This window comes from Biomphalaria glabrata, chromosome 5, assembly GCF_947242115.1.
Source record: "Biomphalaria glabrata chromosome 5, xgBioGlab47.1, whole genome shotgun sequence".
In the NCBI taxonomy this organism is placed as follows: domain Eukaryota; kingdom Metazoa; phylum Mollusca; class Gastropoda; family Planorbidae; genus Biomphalaria; species Biomphalaria glabrata.
Window position 1 is genome coordinate 38,920,234 of NC_074715.1, and position 19,979 is coordinate 38,940,212.

General features: G+C 31.9%; 2 protein-coding genes across 6 annotated transcripts in view; both read left to right on the forward strand.

The window, feature by feature from the left end:
- Positions 1-9,527, forward strand: part of LOC106059185 (coiled-coil and C2 domain-containing protein 1-like) — a 31,658-nt gene extending 22,131 nt beyond the window's left edge. Inside the window, exons 26-30 of one of the 3 annotated variants that reach the window (XM_056029567.1) lie at positions 1,770-1,796; positions 4,911-4,968; positions 5,307-5,436; positions 6,156-6,280; positions 7,259-9,527. In XM_056029567.1, the coding sequence (XP_055885542.1) occupies positions 1,770-1,796; positions 4,911-4,968; positions 5,307-5,436; positions 6,156-6,280; positions 7,259-7,294 (376 nt within the window). In that variant the 3' untranslated portion in view covers positions 7,295-9,527. Of the gene's footprint in view, positions 1-1,769; positions 1,797-2,599; positions 4,886-4,910; positions 4,969-5,306; positions 5,437-6,155; positions 6,281-7,258 lie in introns of those variants that run through there. The other 2 variants (XM_056029568.1, XM_056029569.1) reach the window with 2 other exon arrangements.
- A 4,484-nt stretch (positions 9,528-14,011) lies between these two features.
- The window catches only part of LOC106058973 (uncharacterized), a 29,029-nt gene continuing 23,061 nt past the window's right edge, over positions 14,012-19,979 (forward strand). Inside the window, exons 1-5 of one of the 3 annotated variants that reach the window (XM_056029309.1) lie at positions 14,012-14,170; positions 17,861-17,983; positions 18,708-18,798; positions 19,184-19,314; positions 19,423-19,513. In XM_056029309.1, coding sequence (XP_055885284.1) covers positions 17,867-17,983; positions 18,708-18,798; positions 19,184-19,314; positions 19,423-19,513 — 430 coding nt within the window. In that variant the 5' untranslated portion in view covers positions 14,012-14,170; positions 17,861-17,866. Of the gene's footprint in view, positions 14,171-15,573; positions 15,687-15,724; positions 15,831-17,860; positions 17,984-18,707; positions 18,799-19,183; positions 19,315-19,422; positions 19,514-19,979 lie in introns of those variants that run through there. The other 2 variants (XM_056029311.1, XM_056029310.1) reach the window with 2 other exon arrangements.

Consider the following 19,979-nt stretch of genomic DNA (forward strand, 5'->3'; position numbering starts at 1 on the left):
AAATTAGGACATTTAAAAACAAAGCTTATCTAAAGGAAAGAACTGCTAATTACAGCCATTTATTTGAAAATTACATGGTTTTGCTCCCATTCTGCTACATAAAACAAAATTAATTTATCAGTATATATATATATATATAGCTCCTCCTTCATGGTTGAAGATGATCTCATTTCCCATGGACTCGAAGATGGCTGTTAAGTACAATCCTCACTTAAAAAGCTGTCTGCATACGTGACATGGGTGGGTTAGGTCAGTTGCAGATAGGCCTGCTTCTTCTCTCAACTTTTTGTTGGTTCGGCGCTCTTTCACACTGGCCACTCTTTTTGCTTCAAATCTCAAGACTCCGAGACTCACAGCTTTATGCCATGAGGAGTGATCGAGAGCTAGTACTCCCAGCTGTGAATTAATTAGTACTAAATGTTTAATTAATTGGTTAATTTTATAGATTGATTCATGTATTGTTATTGACTATTAATAATTATGCAAATTTTCAACTTGATTTGAGAATGGGAAGTGGGAGCAAAATCGTCTCAGAACATAATATGGGGACTAAATCTCTCTCTCTATATATATATATATATCCACATCTCTCATTAAGTAGCATTTATTCCCCTTATTTTGAAATCAAACAAAATAATTAGTAACCAATAATTAATTAACTGATTTTTGAAAAATAAATTCTTGTCTTGTCAGGTTCAATGAACAATTGTGCAAAGTTTTAACTTAATACCAGAATGGTAAATTGGAGAAAAAACATGATCAAACATCTTACAATAGACAATACAGACAAATAGACAGAGTGAGTTGATATAAGCTTTGTAAAAATGGCTCGTCATTTGTTTTGCTTCTTGTCACTGACTGCTACAATTCCTCTGTATTGTTACGTTTCTCACTATCCAGGCTCTCTGAAAACTGCAATCACACAACACAACTAACTCTAACTAACTTTACAACTCAGGGCTCCAAACAGTTTAATTTCAAATACATCACAGCCAAACTGTACAATTGGCAACATTACACTGACTGTACAAAAACCTTGCCTCTCTCCCAGACACACTGTGCTGACTTCGCCTCCTACTGGTCACATTGCGAGGTAACATTATATAGGGTCCCTACAGGTCTTCTAGAACTAGATGGAATGTTGCTTGACCACTTCGGTTGATTACATTTGCCATGAGTAATATTTACAAGACAGGTCCGTCCCAAACTGGTGTGTACTGTCACTTGTCACGGTTGACCGCTCGTCTAGCACTGGCCTGGGGCGATTTGCATAGTCTAAAATCACACACAGCACTACCTCCATCTGTGTCACCACCAGGTTTATAAAAGTATTCTGAAATACTGTAAGGTCAAACAAAAAGTATTGTCAAACAGCACTTTTCAGATGGACATAACATTCTGAGTATTTTCTTTCTTCACTTCATTGACTGTTGTCAAGAGAAGTATTTTGCCATCTGACACCGTTTTAGAGAAATGTATAGATAAATACTTCTAGCATTAACCCACTTGACACAAAGCAACACCTAGCACCATTTAATGGTAATAAGTGAGTATTTTCCATCTCTAACCATAGAATAGAAATTAAGGAGATGATTCCTTTCCCCTGCTCAACATATATCAACTATAAAAAAGAGCAAAACTAATGCAAAGCTCTCCCTAATTCATTGTAACACAACATAGTGCAGCTGGTTGTATTATAAAAGCCACATATCTTTAAGGACCTACTACTAAAATTAAACTATCATTCTAATCATCTTATCAATAACCAGTTTTCCAGGCTTATTCTATCAACACTGGTAATATTGTTGTTTTGGTTTGTCAGTCAACAATACAATTACAGCCTTTCATTTACTGTTTATTTTGATTGATATTATAAAGTTACACTGTTATTTATTTGAATAATTTCACACTAAAAGGTAGATTGATCAACCTTATTTGATATTTGCTTAAAAGAAAAAAATTTCATAAAGAAAAACTTCATTTAATTTACTAAAATTGTTTTTTTTAAACATTGTATAATTGATAGATTACTTAGTCCCTAATTCATTTGTGTTTGTTTTTTTTGTTTTTACTTTTTATTTTTATCACACTGAATTATATTGTAGAATAACACTTGTATTTTTTTAATTTATAAATTTATTACATTTTTTAATATATCAATTTATTTATTTTTTTTACTGTTGTTTTAAAATCAGTAGTAATAGTGAGGGAAATACTATTTGTTTATTTTAACACTTATTTTGAACTACTTTTAAGCCTTAAACCTATAAGCTAATTACAACTTTACTCTTTAACATAATCAACTTTTTATAATAAAATAGCTGTTTATTCCAAATATCAAAGAATACATCATTAAAAACTTACTGAGACTTTAAACTTCAAATCTGAATCATTCTGTCACTGAGCTCTTACTGGAAATTCAGTTTTAAGGATCATAATAAAATTAAAAGCAACTGCCCATCCATAGAAATAGAAAGAAAAATGCCAATAATCTTCAAGTTTGATTTTCAAGTTAATCATCAATTATTCGCCTGCTTATTTAGGCATAGCCAACACATGGTGCTAATAGTTTTGCCATTTGTTTCTATATTCCCTTCAGGCGTTCCAAAGTTTGTACTCTATCCTAGTGCATGGGTTTATATTGGATCACCTCATCTCATACCAAGTTGACTTGAGAAATTGTATTCAATGTTACTGTCAGATTCTTTTCATTAGTAATAATACTTTGTTGGGACTATAGTACTGATTGCTACTAAGGCTTTTTTTTCTTGCTACAAATGTACAGTGTAATATACTGCTATTGAGTGCCAAAATGCAAAGGTTATTATTGTTGCTGTACCAAGTTTATGTATTTAAAGTACTGGTACCTAATTTTATACAAATTGACATTGTAAATCAACAAGCAACACATATTGTTACTGTAATTTTCTTTTAAAAAAATTATAGTTATTTTTGAAAAGCAATTTTTTAAACTTATAGCATTTTGAGTATTATAAGTTCTGGCCTGAAATATTACTGAAAAGACAAACTTTACAAAAACAATTAAGCATGGAGTTAGATTTTTCAAACTAATCTCTTTTATTGGGAGTTAGATTTTTCAAATTAATCTCTTTTATAGGCAATCTTGTGCCCATGTATACAACTATATTTCATTGTTCATATTGATTATTGTTTATGGATCTATTTCCGTCCAAATAAATATGTTTTACATTATGCCCATATATGTAACCTCTTGATTATTGTGAGGATTCTCATAGCACAATGAGAACATTCAAGGTGTTGAGAGGCTAAGTACGCTTGATCTAGGCTTGTCTTGGCTAGCTATGAAGGTTCGATGCCTGACTCAAGCAGAGTTGTGTTTACTGAGTGCCCAAAGGCAGCACAGAAAACCTTTTCCCAGATACCCCCTTTCCCCCTCCCCCACTGTTCCCCACAAGTGAGATTGGACCATAGCGCTCTGAGCATGCTAAAAGCATGAAAGTAGTGCTGTGTAAAAACTATAATTATTAGAAAAGATTTTACAATTTCAATTAACAAATTGCTGAAAAAAATTTATTTAAAGGCATATCTTTTTTTCTAATTTATGAGAGTACAAACCTTCAAATAATTGAACTCAGGAATATGTTTTCTTTTGTGTACTTGGTATTAAAGCAGCTGACATATTTATTTATTTCGTAAACTTATGAATTTTATCAATGTCAGTATGAAGTATAAAAATAATTCTATTGACATTCTCATTATAAGTTAGTCAGTATATTCTTATTAAAGTGATGAGTCCTGCTTGACCGCACACATGTGAAAGGGTGCAGATAATTAAAAAATAACATTGTATTGAAAACATTCAAAACAAAAGTGATCAAGTTATTTTTTTTTTCAAGTTTATTAAGTTCATTTTAATGCGCATATTAATCTTTTGGAAAGACTTTTTAAAACTCTATGTGATTCTATTAATCTCTTAAACAAAGTATTATGGCACCTAATTCTATTGAATTGCCAAAATTATTTTGATGTGATCAGATCTAAATCAAATAAGTTGTGTATTATTTTACTGCTTACAGTACCAAAAAAACATGTACATATTTTTAGAAATAATAATTGCTAGTTTATAAATAATGTTTTATTGTTACAGCTATTAATTCACTTGAAATCATTTATAAATTGTAATGTTTCTCAAATAAATAATCTTAACTGTGTGTTACAGTTGTACTGTCATGTTAACATTACCATGCAGTAGATTATAGCTTTTTTATCTTAAGTATTGCTAAGGTCTTTGTTTTGACTTTCTCTAAAAAATTATGTCTTACATTTAAAAGTGGGACACATGCAAGATTTTCTTGCTTATAATGGAAATTTATATACCAATACACACAATGAAATCTTGCCTAAAGAAGATAAAATGTTGGGTCTTGATTTTATAACAAACTTACACAGTTGAAAAACAAACAAATGTTTAAATACCATAAGGAATGAAATGCTAGGAGTGATTAAACAAACAGCTAAAACTTGCTGGACCAAAGTAAAATAACAAATCTATAGCCTGCCTATCAGGCTTTTGTCTACCAGTAAATATTAACTCCTAGTTAGCTTACAATAATAAGCTGTCTAAAAGATGTAGCAGCAACCCTGCAAACTTTTATCTCACTAAGTGATGCTACTCTTTATCTTCAGTATAACTGTATAAATTTAACTTTCTTGTCATTTTTAGATTTAAAAAATGTATGTATGCACTTTGTATTCAATAGCATCCCTTAACATCTGCTAGTGGGATACAGGCAAAATTTGTAGTAAACTAATTATGAACTAAATCATCTATATACTGTAAATGCATGAGCTTTGTAATGTTTTAGTTTACTTTATCGTTATTATTAGGTTATTGTAATAAACATTCATCCTTTTCTATCTTCCACTAGTCCTGGAACTCTGTGCATGGAAGTTTTGCGCCTTGAAAAACAAATGCTAGACAAACAGGTATAGATTTTTATGTAACCCACATTTAAAAATAGCAGTTTTCTTTTTTTTTAAACTTTCACTATCAACATTTACATTTGAAAATTATATAGTAAATTATGAAATCATTAAATATCTTTATAGCATAACTTTCTAAAGAACATTCTTATAAAATTCATTGAGTATTGATTATTTATTATAAGTTGTAAAAAAAAAATAATTAGAATTTCAATTTCAGAGACACTTTAAAATTCTTCTAAGGAACATATAACTTGCCAACTATATTTTGTGTAATATTAGGAATAATAATTGTATAAGTAAATAAATTTTAGTTTTGATAAATATTTATATATTGCCAGATACTTCAATTGAAAGATAGTCTAAGTCTAACACAGAAACAAGCCCTGAAAAATAAAAGTGCTTTAATTCAAGAAAAAATTGATCTTCAGGAAAAAAAGCTTAGGGAAGGTGGTACTGAAGCATGGAAAGGTGATTTCTTTCATTCATTTCTCATGATTTAAGTTGAATATGCAATCAAGAATTTACACTCTTCAAAAAGAAAAAAAATTATAATCTCAAGAAATTCCTATAAACTTTCATTGGCAGTAGTAAACTCTAAACCCCTTTTCACTAAAATTTTAGTTGAAAATATTTTGTGTGTATTAATTTTAAATGTGTCAGACTACATCCATTTGTTTGTGTATTAATTAATCACAACAAACTTGGAAAAGCAGCCATCTTCATCTGCTCCCAAATCATTCCATTCGCTGATTATTGACCCTTCCAGGCTTGCTTGGGCCTACCCAATTTCTTGTGGATTCCAAAAAATTGGTAGTTGGTTTTTGCAGGGTGTGTCCTATCCAGCTCCACTTTCACTTTTTAATATCTTGGGCTATTGGTTTTTGCTTGGTTCTCTCTCACAAGTTGAGAGTAGATACCTTATTGGGCCACCTAACTTCCAATATCAGGTGTAGGCAACTGTTTGCAGTGGTCTAGAGTTTTTACATATTTTTTGTTTGACTCTTCTGTCTTGGAACAGTATGCATTTGTTTACAAATTAGCATGTTGTGTGAGTGTAAAATTCTATAACTGTTTCCTTGAATTGTTTGACTTGCAGATATGTTTAAGAAATATATATTTATCTATCCTTCTTTTAAATTGTGTACTTTTGATATCTTGCCATCCAACTATTTATTGTCCTGTTCCAGTTTACTATGCATCAGTGCAAAAAGAAAAATTAGGCTTTGAAATGGAGGCTAGGCAGTTGCTTAAAATTGGGGACACTCAAAAAGCTGAGGTTTTGGTCAACAAGAAAAGGTTTGCAGAAAAAGAGGTAAGAATAGGAACAATGGTGTGGCATCAGGAAAATTAATTACACATAATTAACTACTTAAAAAGCTTTCCTATATCTTTAGAAATGACTCTTTTGACATGAAAGCTATTCTTTAAAAAGATTTGATTTTTTTCTTTCCATGTACATTCCAAGGATTAAATTATTTTGATTGTTAGTTTATCATATTTGCTAAATATCTTTTTATGTATTTATTCTCAGTATTGTTTAAATATTTTTCATATATCTGATATAACATATTTACACTTAGCTTTAATTTTGACCCATTCATATCCCTTTACATACATATCACTACAACTCATTTTAATAGAAAAAGAATGATGATTAAACCCAGCATTATGTTTGCTGTAAATTAATAAGATTGTCAAAGTACAGCATTTCACAACACATACATCTTTTCTCATCTTTTTCACTCAGAACTTTTTTTAGTTATTACTTCTATGCAACAGTAGTTTATACTTGTTTGTTGTTTAACAGTTGGTTAAACTTTTTCTGGTCAACTAGTAAAACTAGTTATATTAATTTTTGTTAGATAACCTTATATACTGTAATCCACTTAAGTTTAGTATATACACATATCTTGATGGCAGACTACCTCTTCATTTTATTTTATTTCTTTTAGAACTATAGATTTGTGACTATTTATGCTCTCAGCTTATGAACTGTAGGTTCTTGGATTCAAATCCTAGTGAAGACTGGGACTTTTTTAACATAGAATTTTTATGATGCCTTTGAATCGAACTCAAATGGATATCTGCCATACCTTGGGAAGTAAAGACGATTGTGGGGGATACCAGTTCAATACCAACTGTAGATAACAGTCTGGATGTCTGCTAGCTAGCACTACTGCTTAGCCATCTTTTCTTTTCATAAAAAATATGTCTGATAAATGGTTTTATAGCTGAATAGACTCTTGGACATCCTAAAATATTTAATGTACTTTTTCTTCTTTTTCTACAGTTGGCTGCAATAAAAGCAAAAATACCAGATGTCTGATCACAGATAGACACTTTTCAAATAGGAATGTTAACAGAAATAATTTGTAACATTTTATATAAAAAAAAATATGTATATGCCTGAGTTAAAATCCTTTAGGCTTTAGTAATGAAGAAAAGTAGATCAATTATTATCATTAATAACTCATGTGTTCATTGATAGAAGCTCATGGGTCTGCATTTTAACTACATCATTTGGAAAAGTGGTCAGTGTTTCTTTCTTTTAACTAAATGTAATTATTTTTTGTAGTAAATTATATATTTATAGATATAATGCTTATATTTTTATAATGCCAATAACAAGCTAGATTAGATACAATGTTTGCTTGTTTATTAAACTAAAAATCAAATGTTTTATTTCTAATTGTTTCTTAATATTGATGTAAAGCTTCTACTCTAATGCTTTGTTGACAAAGTGATGTTATGAATGAAAGTAATCCAACTTTCAATTTATATTGTACAGCAATGGTTTCTCTTATAAATTTAAATGTTTGATTCACATGAAAGGTTGTTCATCTCATTCCTAATTAATTTATTTGAACAAATGTACAAATTAAAACTTTTAATGGTCTGAATTAAAAAGTAGGACATATGGCTGATTTTCTTAACTGTATCAGCTGTTTGATAAACTACATATAATATAACATTTACAGATGATCCTAATACTTGACTTTATAATTGCCAGTGAAAAAAACAATTATTAAAAAAAGATTTATTCAAAACAAATATTGAAATTAGCGAAATAGTCCTTTTTTTTTTTTTTACAAAGCTTATATTAACTCTGTCTGTCTGGTAAATATTGGATCCAGTTAAAATTTAGCACAGTTATTTCTTGTACCTGACAATACAAGTATCAGATTTTAAAAATTAACCAATTTGTTCATTATTGGTATTGAACAAGGGAAAGAAATTGTACTATACAGATGTGGTGATATACATTGAATTAGTGAACTTTATACTTTGTGTAGAGAATTAAGTCATCTTTTAAAAGTTTTAAAATTAACAATAGGTAACTATAAATCTTTTTTTTATAAGCACTTTACTGGCACTGTGATTAGTATATTGGCTTGAGGCGGTTTGAGTCCTCGAGTTTGAATTCAAGTTGTACAACTTTTTTTTATAAAAGCATTTAAAAAGTGATCACGGTAACATTCACTCAGATACCCCCTTCTTCCCCCCCCCCCCCCCCCCTTTTTCAAAATGGTCCTGGCAGTTGATAGGATCATAGCACATTGAGAAAACTAAAAGCATGAAATTACTTAGCTAAACAAAAACAATTGGTAAAAATATTTATTAATTGCTCTAGATCTATTACAAATTTAATTACATGACTATGACTAATTGATACAATAAGCTTCATTTTTTTTTTTAAAGTATTTTCATATTTTTCTTGTTTTCCATCTTATTTCCTAATTAAATTGAGAATTGGCTAGTATTGAGTTGTAGTGCATTTAAGCCTATGAATATACATAAAATAAATTTTCAAATGTGCTGTTACAGCTGTTTAAGTACATTAAAGTACATATTGGATGACACCATATTTGCAACCTATATTTGAACTAACTAATCTGAGGCATTAATGCAGTACTTTGAATTTTGATATAAACAATAAATAAACAATTTACCTATCATCAAAAACCAAGACCAATCATCATAAAAGGCCTGAACACTGACATGCAGCATTGCAACCTGTGGGCAGTGGAGACCAATAGCTCCTTGCCAGGTCACAGGTCTGGACGTGGCAATGAGCTATTGGTCTCCAGGTCATTGTGAGGCTTTCTATAACAAATGTTTTTTTTTAAACTAAAACGTTTGGCTAAGATATAACCTTATGAGTAAGGGCAATATATTAAAAATATTTAAAAGATATTAGTTTTAGGGTAAACTGCTAGACCCAAGATAAATTACTCAGAATTTCACATTGGCCATCAGTTTAGACCCAGTGAAACTCCTTAATAATAAAATTAAGGAGTTTTCAACCATGTTGTGATATAAAAAATTACTGCTATTTAAAATTGCTACTGACAGGTTTTATTTAAATTCACCAAATATATGCATTTTCAAAAGATTATCAATAAACCTTGCACTGTAGATTTGTATGTAAATATTTCTTTTTTTTTTGTTGTTTTTTTTATTTTTGTTTACATTTCAAGTTCTTATTTTTATTATCTTTGAAATGCCAATGATCCTGTGTATTATTTACAAAATTAATAAAGTCTAAATTATATTTAAAATTGAATGTTTTTTTTTTAATTTATTTTACAATCTATCATTTTTGTTTTCTTTACAGTACTGAAACTTACAAGTTGCCATAGTGAATAATAAATCTATCTGACAGAGCAATAGTGAAACTTAAGTGTGATTGAAATAATCAATCATAAAGTGTAAATGTGATTGATATAGTACTCATGAATATTTAATCTGATTGATATTGTAATAGTTAACTCTCAATGTGATTAATAGAGTAAGTGAACTCTTGATCTGATTAATGGAAGACTTGGGAGTAGTGGACACTTAAATTGATTTAGTTTTAGTGGGTACTTATTCTATTTCCCTGATAACTTATCTCTTGAAGACCAGTATAACATTTTTTTTCCATGTGATTCTGTTGTAAAGTCTACCAACAATTTTAGATTGATGGGAAATAAAAAGAGGCATTTTCAACATATTTTGAAAATAATCTCAACTTTTGCATTTAGCACTGCAATCTTGTAGCTGTTTCCATTTTTACTTATTTTTGTGTAGGCCTATTACTAGCCAACACACCAGAATGTGAAGTCTGGAGCACCAAGCTATTTCTAGATAAGCTATCCAGCCTATGTTAAGTTTATATATAAGCATTGTGGCATCAAATAACTTGAAACTGAACATAAATGACAGAAGCATGTTCCCAAATGCACATGAAATCATTTAAGTCAGTGAGAAACATGACACCGATAGTTCAGTAAAATGCATGTGTGTTAATTTTGTGTGTCTTCTCCACATCTTCTCAAATAGATACCTCATGGGCGTAAGCAGGATTTTCTAGGGGGGGGGGGTTAATTTTTTTCCCCTTTTTTTCTTTACACACAGATGCACACACTCAAACACACATATGTAGGAGCATATAGTGATGGGCAAAAGTTAACTAAAAAGTTGGAAATTAATTAAGGCCATTGTTTAACTAAAAAAAAAAGTTTACTTAAAATCGTAGTTTAATTAATTTTTTTTTAGTTACTAACTATAAAGTATAATTAAAATTTGTAAAACTTTTCAACATGTGTCAGGGTTAAAACGCACAATCCTGTTTCTGGTCATGTGATATCAATAACTTTGATCATCAAAATAATGATGCAGTTAACAACTATTTAGTCAGTCTGCATTTGAAGAGGGTAAAGTAAGATGCTGGTAGAAGTTATGGGAGTAAATATTTGCAACTGAAAGTAGCAGTATTATTATTATTATTATTATTCTAGCCAGCTTTATTGCTGCTGAGCTGTGAGCTCTTTTGCAGACTGTGCCAAGGAAAAAAAGTGTGCTGTTTTCTTCAGCTGTTCAGCACTGCCGTAAAGGGTGTTGGTTATGTTGGGCTGTAGTGGAAGTAGGGTCTGCCTAAGGTGGATTAGGGAGGGGCATTCAAAGAGGATATGGTTTACGGTTTCAAAGGGGTGGGCGCAATGTCTGCAAAGGGGTAGTTGTGTGGAGTTTATTTTGTTCAGGTGGTAATTTAATAGCGGTGTGTGTCCTGTTCTTAGTTGGAAGATTGTAGATTGTTCTTTGCGGGGGAGGAAGTTAATACTGTCCAGTTTGTTAGGCGTAGTCATTTCTCTGTACATGGCTCTGCCTGTGTTTCCTGATGCCCATTGGTTGAGCCACTCCTCTTTGTGATTGTTGACTAACATTGACCTTAGGGTGAGGTAGTTAACAGGTCTATCTGGTTGTTCCATAGATGAACCTGTCTTTGATAGCTTATCTGCCTTTTCATTTCCCATGATGCCAATGTGTCCAGGGATCCACTGTAGTGTAATATTGATATTTAATTTTGATATCATCTGGTGGATTATCACAATGAGTGTTGTCAACTCTCTTGGGCTGTTTGAGGTGCTGCTGTTAAGTGCTTGCAGAGTAGATTGGGAGTCTGTAAAGACAACAATATCTGATGGTGGTTGCACTCCTTCATATAATTTGTTTTCCACTGTCTGGAGTGCTATGGTAATTGCCTCAATTTCGGCTTGGAAGTTTGAGCAGTAATCACCACAGGGTGCGCTTATCTCAAAGTGTTTATTTTTAGGGAAGACCAGGAAGGCACCAAGACCAGCATTGATGGTAGCTTTGAAAGCCGATCCGTCTGTATAAATATGGATAGCTGTTTTTTGATAGCTTTCGATTGTTTCAAGCGTGCCTACTTTGAGCTCCAGTGGATTTGATTCTTTTGTTAAGGTGTTATTTAGTAAATGTGTTTTGATGGTTGGTTGTTTGTAGTTTAGTCCGGGTGTAATGTTTGAAAACCTGGTAATTTTTTCTCTGTTATTGGGTAGGTGGTGTTTTAGGGCTAGTTCATCAGTAAGTTGGATCAGAGTCTTTTGCTTTTTTTTGGTTGTTTTTCCTATTTCTCTGTGTTAGTAATTTATTTGGATGATCGTCCTCCAACCTTCTGTATCTCTCAATGCTGCTCTGTTGCGCCTTAACTTAAGAGGTTCAATATTGGAGTCTATTTCACAGGCTGCTGTGGGAGTAGTTCTCATACCTCCACTAATTAACCGCAAGGCTTGCCATGGTTTTGGATTGTATCTAATGATGATTGATAGGTTTTGTTGGCAGCTACTTGTATGGAGAGACAGTTATCCATTACAGATCTGACATATCCAGTGTATAACTGTCTTAAGGTTTTCTTTTCAGCTCCCCAGGATGTTCCTGCTAGGTGTTTTATTATGTTTAATCTGTAGCAGTATTATAAAATGTTAAACATTTTTTGCCAAAAGCTTCTATGCAATATTATGAATGGGGTTGTTCCGAATTTTTTTGTGAGCCACGTGGAGGTGTTTAATTTCTGTTTATAGTGGGAATCTGATTAGTGAGTTAGGTCATAGTCTATGGTTAGGTCAATATTTAGTGGTTTTAATCAATTCATTTGCGGCAACCAATAATTTTTAACTGCAGGAACATCAAGTACATCCTATTTATAGTCTTAAGACTTATTTTTGAGATCTAGGCATCATCTAGGTCTAAATCGACAGCTATGTATAGGCCTATAGGCCTAAATAGATCTAAAAGCATTAGGATAAACAACTCTAGAAAAAAAAATCTTAATCCACACCCTCTCTGACCATAAAGTAAATAGACTGTGTCCAAGTGATTTTAACAACTTGGTCAGCTAGACATACACATGTAGGCCTAGTGTACTGTACGTGTGTAGTCAATGATACTACAAGACTATATATACCCTGCATTTTTTTCATTGCAATAGTGTTTGCTTAATGTGGAGTGGTCAGACAAGAAAATAACACACTGGCGTGGCTAGTCAATTTAAGCATGCGTTCATATATATATCTTTACACTAAAATAGTTACACACCCTCCCTGCTCAGAAAGTAGAGACGGTGTGTCCGACAGATTTTAACAACCTGACCAGATAGGTCTAGACGTACACGTATAGGCCTATATAGTGTAGGCCTACTGAGTGTGCAGTCCACAATGACAATAATAAGACCACCCTAGTTTTTTTTTTCCTTTGCGCGTTTAACGGTTATGCAATAGTGTTAGTTGTATTTTAGTAGTCAAGTAGGCCTATGTATTTTACACTATAAAATAGTTATAGAGGTCAAATGTTTCTTAAAACTCCAACGGTTTTGTTTCTATTTCATTTGGTTGCTAGATCTAAATTTGAAATTCTAATTCTATGTTATTTAATGAGATTTTAAACTATACCGGTGTAAGTAAGATTTTCCGTTATATAATAAGTTCATATAATTTTTTTAAAAGGGTACCATTCTAAAGGTTTTAATTCAAGGCAAAAATACAAACACACATATTTATTTATAGAAATCTTTTTTTTTATTATTATTTTATTGTGCATTAACGTTTATGTAAGAAACAGATTCATTAATTACTGATTTTATTATGGATAAATATTTCTACAATGTTAAAAGAAAAAGATCGAACCGTAGCCATACAGTCGGATGATTATATCTAAAGGTCTAGTTCATAATGTCATGGGCGTAGCCAGGATTTTTTTCCGGGGGGGGGGGGGGGGTTTAGGGCGGTGGGTTTGAATCAAAATCCCTTTGGCTACTCTCATAGATTTTAGAATATGTAATTTGCTTTTTTTTTTATATTGAAGAGGTATTTTTAGCTTCAAACTCCGCTGGAAAAGGGGGGGGGGTGTTAAACTCAAAATCCCCTTTGGCTACACTCAGAGAATTAGTTTTTTTTAATACTAAAGAGGTAATTTTTAGTTTCTAACCCTGCTGAAAGGGGGGGGGGTTAAACTTTAAAAAAACAACAACAACAACGTTTAGCTACTCTCATAGGTAAAAATACGGGTTTCAATATATTCAGCATGTATAGCAGAAGCTAGTTTTTGCGATCTAAACTGCACGAACGGACAGACCACACAAAAAGTAATAGCGGCTATTCCCCTTTTGGGAGCCGGTAATAAATATTCGAATCTATTTCGATACTAATCATAGAGATAGTAATATAGGTATGTGATGTAGATCTATATCTATATCTGCATATATCTGTTTCATAAACTAAAAAAATTAAGATAGATAAACAGCTGAAACAATTTTCGTAATCTAAGAAATGACACCCAAAATAAAAATCTACTACGACTTCTACTACAAGTTTATATTTTCTAGATCTCTAATCTAGACCTTACATTTTGTAGAAAATTTAGGGTAATTTACTAATTAGAATCTAGAGGAGGCTCTTGTAGTTTGAACACCCCATCGGATTCTCCTTTCTAAACGGGTCGCTTTTTTTTGTTTGTAATTCATTTGTTTTTATGTTTGGAGCTAAAATCGACGATTCGGGACTGAGCATGTCCAATTTTAGATAAGTTCTGGTAATTTTGTTCCGTTTTTCCAAAGCAGATGGCAGTTATTTAGATTGTCGGTAACCATGTATGTTAAGCTGTTGTTTTAACCTCCCCCGGCAATTCATACCCATGTAAGGGATGAAGGCTATATCATGAGCCTGTTTGATCGTAGGCTGATGGGCATATCAAAATAAGCTTCCAAACATCTTTAGAAAGACATTCCAATCACATTTATACCGTTAGCTGTTAAATAAAATTAAAAAAGGGGGTGTCCAAACAAATAATAATGAATTCAGCTCATTCTCCTTTTTGAACACAGCAAAATCGTATTAAGAAATATTATTGGGATTAATAAATCTATGATTTTTTCAATGAATAAACATGACCTAGATAGAGATATCTAGAATATATAACTTATGAATGAAAGAAAAAGTGTGGGCTGCTAATTTGAAGCCAGAGACCATGCCCACTGCATGTGATCACGCAAGATAAGCTGGCGGTAAGGAGAGGTATACACTCAGCGAGTAGTGTCACAAACTATCCAACAGGCAGTGGAGGGAAGGGGGAGAGAGTCATGAAAAGAATTATAAGCATCTATGGGAGGGAGGGGATGTTAAGGTGTCACAAAACGAACATCCAAATTATGAAAACAAGAAGAGGCTCCTTGGATGGGAGTTAAAAGAAAGACAGAGAAAATACAAGTAGCCTAGTAGAAAATATCATGTTTATTAAATTAAAATAATTAATTTATAGCTCTATTTCTGTCTGTTTCTACACATAGATTATATAGGTATTTAAATAAATAAACTATACACGATATATATATATATATATATATATATATATATATATAAAGAGAGAGAAATAGAGTATATGAGGAAATAGACTATAAATACATATTGCAAAATTGAATCTACTTCTTTTACTACAATCTAAATAATTTTTAAGTAACACCGATATAATTTATTAGCAATTACATAGTGGTGTTCAACACCGGTGCTCACTGTTCAACTAAAGGAGAAAGCCCAAAAACTGCGTTCAAAATAGGAGCATGAAGTGACCTAATTTATTTTAAAATAAAATCTTGACTATGGGTGGTAATACAAAGGAACACAGCTATTTTTATAGTCCTTTAGTTGCAGAATAAGAATCTGCTTTCAGTTTTTTTGTAAGTTAAACCTTCACCAAGTAAAAAAATAAAATAAAAAATTGACCTAGTTCCCGAAAGTCGGTGTTCAGTTATAAGAATCTACCATAGAAGTAGAGTAGAGTCTAGAATCTAGATCCAGACGATATCATATGACTATCACTTTTTATCAGTCAATTCAGTGTCATTGACTCATTGACTAGTCACTATCATGAGACTATGACTATGAGTATGAGTAGTAACAGTAACACTCACTAACAGTAGTAACTGAGTAGATTTTCTAGTATGAGTATGAATAATGAGTAGTATGAGTCCCGGACTAGTGTGACTACATCCAGATGTAGTAACATCATAAACATGATACATCATTTTAGTAATACTAATACTAGTTAGTAATAGTATTTATTAGTATGACTCTGGCTCTGAGTCAGACCAATCACCAAGTCCAATGCAATTCAATACTATTATTAGATCTATAATATTTATATTTATACTTACTTAACTTACTAAAAAACTAGATTCCTAGATCTAAGTCTAAGTGATCTATTCTATTCTAAGTAATAAGTTTTATAGATCTAGAATCTAGTCAATATATATCTACATATACTGTGTGTCATATACTAATATACTGATATACTCCACAATAATTCAATCTAGTCCTAGATTCTAGATCAGTGGTCTTCAACCTTTTTTGGCTTACTGCCCCCTTTTCGAATTTTTTGTTTTAAAAAATCTGCCAGTGCCCCCCTGTAAGAAAAACATTTATAAACAAGCGTGAGAAGGCAAATTTGAAACAAAATGTCATTTATTTATTAATTTTTATGCTATCAATAACACTTATCCCGCATGGGAGACGACCGCATGCCAGAGGCGATCTTCTTTGGCGAGCTTAGAGTAGGACGGAGTTGCAGAGGTGCCCTTCCCTTCCCCCGTAAGCCCTATAAAGATGTCCTCGCTGGCATAGAGGAAAGTAACTGGCAGCATTCACTGTCAGCAGATGGTCTCTGAGAGAGATAGTTGAAGAGCTCTCATAAAAGCTGCGGGACCAACATTTGAGACTAAAACAAAAGCCATTATTGAAGACAGGCGCTAAATACAGAAAGAAAACTTAAATAGATTGCCAGCAGACAACGGCTATGTCTGCACAAAATTCGGGATAATATGCATGTCGCAACTGGGTTTGCGTAGTTATGTGAAACACTGCACTCAGCCGCAATCTTCGGAATCGAAGGCATTGGAAATATTATCATTATACAAAAATTATGTCAAATAATTTGCAGTGACTACACACAAAAATTAATCTGATTGTCATGAATTTCTTTCAAATCCTAAGAATTTTGGAATATTAGGGCCTACTGGTTTCAGGTTTAATTGTAAATTTATTTTTATTTTTAATATAAACATTACTATTGCTGAATTCACTACAAAATCAATTTATATTTTATTTTTGTATTTTATTTACAATTTTTATAATTAGGTTCCAATAGAAATGAAATTGCGGGCTTAACTTTTATTTAGATGTTGCCTGTGTATCATAACTCACAAGGTGAATAGTGAATAGATCTGTTCTTTATTCTACATTACTTATGAAGCCACTGTACAACCACTGATGGTTCCCTACATGTCATCATAAGCTACATAACTAGACAATTTTGAAATAATATTTCATCACTAACAGAAAAAAGTCTTTTGTGTAACATATGTTGTTGTTGTTTTTTTTTAATTAGTATTAATCAATTTTCAAACAATATAATAAGATTTAAAAAATAAAGCTATGCATTTTTCTAAGAGGCCACTAAAACAAATCCTGTTTTGCCATTTGTTTGTTTTTTTAATATTGTTTTAATAGGTTCTCAACATCTAATGTAGATCACTCACTGAGTCACTTTTACTCACCTCTGTAGCAGTGTTGTGCTCTAATTATATTGATTCAGATCTACACAGGGAGCAAACAAGGATACTAGTATTGTTATGCTAGAAAAAAAAAAGTAGGATAGACATTCTGGCAGTCTAGAATACTGAACTATCACTAATTTAGTGATTAGTCAAATCTAGATCCTTATGGTGTGGGGATGTGATTAATAGCTGCTCTAGATCCAGTTGAGTATTTACATAGTACTGCTAGGGTTCCAAACTGTATGGTACCAGTAACTAGAGCTTGACTGAAATCTTAAACCTCATGATTTTTACCAATGACTGACTTAAGTTTGAAAGAGTAAACAGGGTTGGATGTTGATCTTGCCATTTGAAACTTCTTTATTAGCATGAGCTTTACTCCATGGACCACAAGGTCTGAATGGAGAGCTCATACTTCCCTAAGATCTATGTATGATAAATAGGTCTATATATAGATGAATATTAAAGCATTTATTGGTATTTTTGTGTTTTTACTGTAATGTTTAGTTAACAATGCCTGTGACAGCAGCTTTACTGGAGGATAGGATAAATCAGTACATCAATGCTGTGGATGGGGCTTCAGCAGCCCACGATGTTCATCAAGTCTCTCAATTACAGAAAGATATTCAAGTAAGTGAACTTTTGTTGTGCAACCAAGACTTGTGTGGATTTTTTCATTGCCCACTCAGAACTTAATATCTTGATAAAGAATTTTTGTTCATTCAAAGTATCTTTATAGCTTTGCTTATGTAAATGAAAAACTGTCATGGAATCCACATATTGATGAAACTACAAAAAAATCAAACAAAGCATTAGGATTTATTAAAAGAAATTTCTATAAATCAAATAAGAACATAAAACTAAAATGTTATTTAACCTTGGTTAGGCCAATAATAGAATATGCATCCTCTGTTTGGGACCCCTCAACTCAAGAAAACATTAAGAAACTAGAACAGACACAAAATAGAGCAGTGCGATTCATAACAAACGAATATTCACATTTGACTAGAGTAACACCTTTAGTAAAATCACTAAATTTAGAAAGCCTTCAGGACAGAAGGCTCAAAAGTAAAGTAGCAATAATACATAAAACACTGAACCATAATCTTCAAATACAAAAACAAAATTCAGCATTATTTTGGTTAACTGTGATACAAATGTTCACACATGTTCTATTTACTTTAATGTTCTTAAAGAAAAGGGCCAAGTGTCACAGTCCCTCATTGACATCACCCATTAGCTCTGAGTGCAACATTGTTGATAACACTGTATCATTTACTTAAGACATGATAATTATAACCAGCATGCTGTAGCTTTGATATAAATGTTCAAAATATGACTTTCATTTCTTCAGCAACTGGTGGATCTGATGGAAAGAGTCAATTCTGGCCACACCATTCCTGAATCAGTGATTCCACCACCATTGGTGATAGCTCCTCCGATAGGTTAGTGGTGCTACATTATTAAGAAGGGAAATAACTTCACTATTAGAATAATGGTCTGATATCATGCAACATTGTGATAGCAACACTGATAGGAAAGTAACACCATCAACTTAAGTGATAATCCTACATATTTGAACTGAACACTTTGCTTCATTTTTTAATTTGGAAAGATCTATTATGTTTTTCAAAAGACTTTGTAATGTTGAGGTAACTATGTTGGCTTACTTATATGTGAAGTTTTGAGGACTTTTTTTTAGATCAATACTAGTTGAGGTACAACAACTATTTAAGTTATTCAGGCATTGAAAATTTTTATCTACTCAGTAAATTCAGTTAAGTATAGAAACTTCTTAATTTCCTATTTTATATTTTAATATTTTTATAGGCTTTGTGCCAAATCCAATGAATGAGTTAGCTTCTCGGCTGTCTAATTATCACAAAGCATTATACTTTGCTGAGGAGGAACTTTCAGACAAGCGCATGCAGAAAATTCAAAGGTTACAGCAAGGTCTTCAGGTAAACTTAATTCATCATTGTTTCAATATAATGTTTATAATGTAGTATTCCTCAACTATTAATTACATGCAAGAAACATCCCTCTAAATTTCCATAAATTTATTGTAGATCCTGAATGACTTACAAAGAAATGTGGAGGCTGGCTACCCTGTCAGTGCTGATGAGATACCTCCCCCAGTTCCTATTCCTTCAGATGATGGTAATATAGTCTAATTGTTAGATTTAAGTATTATAAATACTATGATAAAATCTGCATGTAATCATTCTAATGGTGATTCATTTTGGGACAGAAAATTTTAACAAATGTATGGCTTCTTTCAACACACTTTTAACTTAAATCAAAAAAATATTGAGCTTTTTGTCAGAGTAAGTTCTGAAAGCAGACATGAATACCCTATTTTTTTCTCTTTTGTTCAAATTATTTTTTATTTAGAGTTTTCCAGTAGATCATGGTGTGTATTAAAGCACATAAAAATGTCACTAATGCAGTTTGTTTTGGAAAGTGTTTAGCCTCTTACCATGCAAAAATATTTTAATATGCTGCCCACTAAAGGTCTGTTTCCTAAGATCTATGTATGATAAATAGGTCTATATAGAGATGAATATTAAAGCATTTATTGGTATTTTTGTGTTTTTACTGTAATGTTTAGTTAATAATGCCTGTG